The 7,971-nt window shown below is 28.6% G+C and overlaps 1 protein-coding gene across 2 annotated transcripts in view; it reads left to right on the top strand.

Annotated features, from left to right (window-relative positions):
- Window positions 1-514: 514 nt before the first annotated feature.
- LOC106677590 (pseudouridylate synthase RPUSD4, mitochondrial) overlaps window positions 515-7,971 on the top strand; it is a 7,780-nt gene continuing 323 nt past the window's right edge. The window contains exons 1-4 of one of the 2 annotated variants that reach the window (XM_067045964.1): window positions 515-1,538; window positions 1,613-1,751; window positions 4,007-4,208; window positions 7,660-7,932. In XM_067045964.1, coding sequence (XP_066902065.1) covers window positions 1,388-1,538; window positions 1,613-1,751; window positions 4,007-4,208; window positions 7,660-7,932 — 765 coding nt within the window. In that variant the 5' untranslated portion in view covers window positions 515-1,387. Of the gene's footprint in view, window positions 1,539-1,606; window positions 1,752-4,006; window positions 4,209-7,659; window positions 7,933-7,971 lie in introns of both variants that reach the window. The other variant, XM_014415615.3, reaches the window with a different exon arrangement.

Below are 7,971 nucleotides of genomic sequence, written 5' to 3'. Positions count from 1 at the left end.
CGCACATTACTGTAATAATCGCAAATGTGAAGAGAATAGAAGTTGTAATAAATGGTACTTCCAACCATTTGGAAAATCCATTGAGCCGTTCTCGAGAAATTTGTGCTTCTTTCTCTATTCTGTGCAGACTCATTTCAATGTGAATATTAGGAATCCCAAAATACACTGATAATTAACTGTTCTAAAAAGTAAGGTTTGAGTATAACTAATGTTAATGTAATATGATTAATGTTTTCTAGGAACAGTCAATAAAAAATTAATTTATTTTAAGGACAACATTGAAATATAAAGTTTGATAAACATACATAATTGTTGCTAATATAATAAAATAAAACATTATTTTTTAGAAAGCTTATGTTTAGAACAAAAAAGTGGCTGAGAATTAAAGCTAATTCAAAAAACAAAATGTGAGTACGCTTTCTGTTACTCTCATTTTTTTTTCAATCCTCTCCCTAGCAATTTCTATCATATGGAGTGCGGTAGTAACTCTCAAATATGGCGTACCAGATGCCACGCCCGTGAAAGGAATTGACTCCGCCTTCTGGCTTCATTCGCCCTGGAAGGATACCCCTTCATTATCCTCCTTCCTCCAAGGTTTGAATTATAGTGTTGGGTTAATGTGAAAAGGCCTAATTGAAGAAACTATGTAGAACAAATCAACCGAGAAACAATTGATTAACTTTGACCCTTTACCGTCTAAAATTTATGTCTTTAGAATTGAAATCTGTGACTTTTCTTTGAAGAAGTAATCTTCTAATTAGGATAAATACCAGGCTGGGAGACGACAAGGTGTGTAGCTAGAGAGAAAGTAATCAAGTTCCACGTTGATTTCCTCTGTGTAGATCGTTAAAAGACAACACAATGATACTGTACTCATGAATATTCATTTGTTTACCGAAAAGCCATACAATAATGGTAAATGTATAACACTCAAACCAATGCTGATAGTTTGTTTTCTTAACTCCTTTTTGGCTTTAAATAGTTGGGATCTGGGATAGGGAAATAGTTATAATTCTATTCCTGATACTGCAACTGGTATATTTAAATGTACATCTGAGAAGAGAGGTTTTGGAAAATTTATATTTATCTTCTTTGTATACAGCTACTTTTGAGGAAAGGTCGGAGACATATATAAAGTTTTCTTCATCAGGAATGTTTCCATAACACTCGGTGTCTGAACGTTACAATAAAGTAGTAACCACATAATAATTGATTGATTTTCACCAATCTCTTTGTGTTCACACTTGTTTTTTTAGTAGGGAGGCTTCGTTTCAGTTATGTTATAAGGTTTAAATTGATTTCCAACATTAAGTTTGATTTTTTCATTATTTTAGAGTTATATCAAATAATAAATAGATAGTGTTGTTTTCATTAATAAAATCCTAAAATGTTAAGCCTTAGAACATTGAGGGCTGTTCTGAGAACAGAAAAACATTTTCATCAAAGCTCAAGAAATAATCATCCATTTAAAATATCATCATATAAATCTTATGAACTTGCTGAGGAGTTATGTAAAAATATAGTTTACAATGATAATGGTATTAATTTTGAAAGCTGGTGTTATTTATCCACATTTATTACATTATTAATGCTAATTTATTTTTAGAAATAGTTGTCTTTAATAAACCACCAGGTGTTAGTTTAGGACAAAACACTGAGTTAAAAGAAGGTTTAACTTTTGATGCTGTTCGTCCACATTTATTGAAAAGCTTAAACTGCCAAGAATTATTTCCAGCTAAAGTTCCTGAAAGGTGTTAATTTTATTTCACTATTAATAACACTACTTCTAACTATAATTAAATGAATCATTGAAGGTGAGGTTTTGAAAAATGACTTAATTGCTATGAATTTAGAACTGAACAATGCAAATGGAAGATCCGACTATTTTCAGAAGAGGATTTTTTTTTTTTTACTTTAACTGGTGTGGAGGAATTCTTTTTAGATGAAAATTCTATAACATTTTCATTTTTTAGAACATGTTACATTGTAGGTGTGTTTCAGTGTTAATCAACTATTCTATTAAAAAGATAAAAATCCGAAAATTGTTGAATTTGGCCTTTTTACAGAACACCAACAACTTGTTATCTGTTTCCTCTTGAGTTACCTCCATTGAAAGAATTTATTCATCATAAATAATTAATTAACATTGTCTCATGCACTAAGCATTGTAATTATTAAATTAAATTTTCAATATTTTGCATTGCTTATAAAATAAGCAAATAGAACACAAAAGCAATAAAATCATTAATTTATTACAAATATTAAATAAATAATGATAAAAAGAAACAAAATATATGCATAACTGTAATGCATGCATATTATTTGATGTATTCAAAAGAATCAGTTTCCAACATTATTATTAGACCATGCTTTTCAGGTTCTATTATTGAAGTAGCTCCACCTTTTTAAATTAGGTTTAGGTTCATAATTAAAAACCTGCGAACATCTGTAATGAACAAGTTGGATTGCTAATTCCTGTTTATGATTACTTATAGTTTAAATGTTTTTCAGTTATAAAAATGGTTGTTGATATTTATCCTAGTAAAATTGATCTATTCAAATACTGAATAGAATGATAAATAAACTGAACCTGAGAATGAGATAGAAAACCACTAAATAACAATTTTAATGAATTAAAAGTACCATGGATTTTATAAACATTATTAATAGCTTCTTGGGGAAACCATTATTTAAGGCATCTAAATTTCATCATCATAAATGCATGTGATGCTTTGCACTTTATTGTAGGATATATAACTAAATTAAAGTTAACACATCTTATTCACCATAGAATGTTGCTGGAGTTTTCACTAGAGACATCTTTGGGTGATTGATGCATACATCATATGAGAAGTTAATTTTTTGTCTTTTTTTTTTAAATTGTATGTAAATATATATTTGAAGTGGTCTCAAGATTTATTCTATAAGAATATGGGGATTATTTATTTATAAATTAATCCTTTCACTACCAATTATAAAAAAAAAAATGTGAATACAAAAAAATTAGCCTTAAAATCTCTTAAGGATGGATAATAGCTCAGAAGCAATCCGATTTCCAGCATTTACTTTATGCTACAGACAATTCAAAGTATTCACTATGACATTCTCCCATAAGGGTTGAAAGGGCTAAGGAATATTTATGAATATGAGGAAAAGGCATACGTGTTATACAGAGTGTGTTTCAGGATCAAGTGCCTTAATTGAAAACATGAATTGAGGATCTCAAAACAAAAAAATTCCCTATGAAGGCCATTAACACTTAGTTTATGAGATATTCGCTTCAAAAAATTTTCATTCAGAATTTTTGGGTTATAAAAAATAAATTAATAAGTTTTCCAACTAGGTCATTAACAGAATATAGATATTATTCATGTTAAATGTTGTTAAAGTGCTTACCTAGAGCATTAATAAAGGCTGAGCATCTTTCTTCTGCAGCATCACTGAATGTGTGTTATTGTTTCGCAAGATCTCCAGACTTGGCATCACTGGATTTTTTTGTTTGGAATGATATTTAACCAAATTTCTATGCAAGTCCTTAAGTATTTATGCTGAAAGATAATTGAAACTTGTAGAAGAAAGATGTGTTTATGCTAATGGTAATAACTTTGAACAACATTTAATATATATGTTAATGTTTTTGACATTTAATTAATTAAGTAGTTGGAACGCTCAGTAATTTATTTATTAGACTTGAATATCTCAAAAACAAAGGGTTTCTTTAAGGGAATTTTTTTCTTGTTTTGAGATTTTTAATTTATATTTTCAATTAAGGCGCTTAACCCTGAAACACCCAGTATAATGCTTTTTTCCAATTAGATAGGATTGATATTTAATCAAGTGGAGTAGTTATACATAACTTTCCTACTTTAAATAAACTTGAGTTATTGAGAGAGGTTATTATGAACCTTTTCATTTCACTTTTCAAATTTTACAGTTTTAGCTTTATCATGAAAAATTTTAGTTTTAGTAAATCTTTTTAATATTAATAAAAAATTTAATATTGTAGGTATGCATCTGGAGTAGCAATATATTGCAAAAATCAATTGATGCTTAATAGAGTCCAAAAATGTTTGAGATCAATGAAGGGTACAAGACATCTCGCTGAGTTCTACGACTGTGTTGTTATAGGGCAGCCCTCTACTCCAGAAGGAAATTTTGAAGGTGGTATCACTGTAGCAACGCCAAAAGATGGCAGGAAGCAGAAAGGGGTAATACTTTATGCAGAAATAAATATTAGGTCATGTTATTTGAACTGATAAATCAAACAGAAAATTGCTATTCAAAGATTAGAGGTTTTTTCAAAAAACCACTTCTGACTATGCACAACTGTGTGGAACATGTGCAGTACAGGTTTTGAAAGTCAGAAGTGATTGTTAAGACAGACCTCAGATATAATACACAGTGAAATACTTCAAAAATCTTACAGATGTTATAATAATAAATACTTTAATTATTATAACTTTAAATTAATAAGTAAAATAGTGAAATGATTTTTTACTTTATTACGTTACTCCCGCAATACAATGTATATAGTTAAGTATACTGGAAAGTCAAGGTGAGGCTAGTAAAAGTAATAGGAGATGATGGTTGGGGTGCGGTCAAATGAAACACAAATAAGTTGGTGTAGCTTATTTAATTGTGCCAACATTTCGGCTAGAGTTTCTAGCTTTCATCAGGCCATATATTTTCTTATTTATTCAGGCTATTATATTTTCTTTCTCTCAATTTTCTTTTTCTATCCATATTTCAATTTTTAAATTATTATAACTAATATATTTATACTTCTTTGCATTATATAACTTCATCTTCATTTTATTTCCTTAGTTATGTTATTTTACCTACTTTTTCAATTATCTATATATACATTTTATTTTCAATTTCTCTCATCACTTCATTTTATTAATTCCATTCTGTAAAATTATTCACTTTATGTCATTCTGTTTAAAAAAATTATTTTTTATTTTCTATACTTATTGGTTGTTACCTTGTTCGGTTCTTAGCCCTGATGAAGGCTAGAAACTCTAGCCGAAATGTTGGCACAATTAAATAAGCTACACCAACTTATTTGTGTTTCATTTGACCGCACCTCCAACCATCATCTCCTAGTATGTCATTTACGGTCAACTATCTCTCATAATTACTAGGATCATATTTTAACATAGGTCAGTGTTGCTTGCTTTCTATGTTAGCCTTGTCTGCCAATAATTCATTTCAACTTTTTTTTGGTCTATTTTCTTTTAATAAATAAATTGTGGTGATATTTTGCATATAGGAGAAAAGAGGATTGATACTGGTTTAAATGTGTAATGTTAAGTGTTTAGCTTTGAACTGTGCTTAAGATAGCAAAAGCAGGCGTTCTCTATGCAGTTCTTGAAGAGTATTATGTGTCCACTGAAAGCCATATTAAAAAATTGTTACTAAATGAATTAGAGAACTTTCTGAAATGATTGGTTTTCGGCTTAGAACGAGAAAAATTAAAAATGGGATCGGCCCAAAAGACAAGGAATAGGGCTGGGATATCGAGATAAGTATTACTCTTTATATAATGTATAGTGTTTCCAATGATTCTTGAATTTGTCTTGATTAATTTTAGAAATTGTCATCTTGTAAAAGCAATGTGTTCTCTGTATATTCTGATTTTATTTCTAAAATAATAACAAAACTTAATAATTTTTGAATAGTATGAATTTTATTGATGTTGAAATTAATATATATTTTTTTAAAAATTTGTTTTGTTATTTTTCTATGTAATAAAAAAATTGTTGTAAGATTTAATTTTACTGTTTTTTTTAAAAGAAAGAAAAACTTATTAATAGTAAACTTTATATATACTAAAAAATAATATAAAATAAAAATATCACCACATTATATTATTCTCAGAAATACAAATGAGATTTTATCAAGTGTTCTTCAAAACAAGTATTACTGGAAGAATATTAATTGATCGCATGTGATATTTGTAGAAAAAGGGTCAATGGTCAATATTTGTAGGGCAATGGTCAAGAAAGGCACTCGGACCATTTTCCAACAATTTAATTATAAAATTTTATTTACAATTTATTGTTTCTCATACATTTTTTATTCTTCAAACTTTTTATCTTTTTGTTTTTATTAATAACTTGCTGTGCTCTGTGGTTTCACCTGCATTAAATTTTGGACATACATCCCTGCTTCATTCTCATGATGAATATGTATGACCAACCGCTTCTGATTAACTGTACCATTGACATTTATGTTTAAAATAAAACAAAAGGATCAATCAGTAAAACAAAAACTGACTTAATTACATAACATAATATTTATTTTTTCCTTTTTGTTTTAGTAAATAACATGGGAAACAGATTGTAGCCAACAATAGCAATGCAAACAATTAAATCTAATGACAATACTAATAGATAGTAATCATCTGGGTTTTTTTGTGTTGCCAATTACCAAAAATTCAAAATAACCTAATAAATAAAGTTAACTTATTTTTTGTAAATAGCCCCAATTACAAAGGAGACTTCGCGCTAATTTCTTATCCCATCTCCTTTTATAAATGTTTTCTAAAGTTAACCCAATAATGTTAGTATAATAAAATTTCTTTTGTGGACATAAAGTTGTATTAGGTAGCCGAAATACCAAAATTTCCTAAGTTAAACCACTATCTACCCCCATATCACCAACGTCATTACAGCTACTTATTTAACCACTATAGTGCATGATGGGTGATTCAAGGCTATCAAACATGAACACTAGTGGTTTGTGCTAGATAGCTGTTACAAAGTGAAATAAAATGATAAACTCATACATTTTTATTTAAGTACCCAAAAAATTCTGAAATGCTTATCATATTAGAACCATTATTTCCTCACTACTTAATTTTTATAATTTCTATCTTTTTTTTTTCTTTTATATTTTAAGAAAAACATTTTCCATACTCCATACTTATCCCTTACACTGGGCACATTGCAATAACAATATTTGAGGCATCCAGTCATGATATGATAGGTAACAAAATGAAAACTTCTTTATTCCAGAACATTATTCTTAAAAAAAAAAAAAAAATCCTAAAGATTCTCTCAAAAATCTTTGAGATCAGTCAGCCCTGAAAATTTGGTGAAAATATAAAACATTGATTTTCATTAAATGTAAAATACCATGTTTTATGACTGAGTAACTGATTTGTCGTTATGTCCCATTTTGGAATAATACATGTATTTGTAGGATGAAATTACAAAAGTAGATCATTATAAATAGCTACTTCTTTTTTTTTTTTTCTTACTGTGCCAAGTATTGAATATTATCCTTCTTTCATGGAAGGTACTTATGTATCTGTTCCTCATAACTACATATAAAGTAGTTACTTTACTTGGCCCATGTAAAACTTTATTGTTACATAATGAAATATTATATGGTTGAAAGTATGTTAAGTTAACCTATCACAATTGTATTTGTTTCACCGATTGCTCTGAACCTAACTAAGTAACAATAAATTAAGTTTAATGGCATATAAAATCAATTGAAGTACCATGGTAGAAATCGTTTTTCACTATTTGCTACAATGTTTATTTATCACCAAGATCAATCCACAAAACAATGAGTTATTCAATCTTGTAATGTTTCTTTTATCTAGAGTTTTACAATACAAGTAGAATAGTAATAATCACTTGTTCACAGATTAAATTTGTGACAGAATATAGCAAAATTAAAGTGAGGAATGGCGAGATAAAACCAGTAAAATTGGAACACTCAACTCTTTCAGAAAGTGAATATGCTTCAAGACTGATGATATCAACGACCACCAGGAAACTTCACTCTGTGCGTGTTTACGCGGCTACTGAGATTGTTAGTCCAATTTTAGGAGATCATGTTTTTGGAAGATTCGTCAGATATGTTCTCAGAAAACCAGTTCTAATTGATCAATTTAGCCCTGTTGCTCAACAAGCACAAGTATAATATTTTATTGTTTCTTTATTTTTATATGATTTT

Source organism: Halyomorpha halys, unplaced genomic scaffold (genome assembly GCF_000696795.3).
Source record: "Halyomorpha halys isolate HHAL.00 unplaced genomic scaffold, Hhal_1.1 Scaffold104.1, whole genome shotgun sequence".
Taxonomy (NCBI): Eukaryota; Metazoa; Arthropoda; class Insecta; order Hemiptera; family Pentatomidae; genus Halyomorpha; species Halyomorpha halys.
The sequence above is the reverse complement of the archived record's forward strand: the minus strand, read 5'-3'. Positions and strand labels throughout refer to the sequence as shown.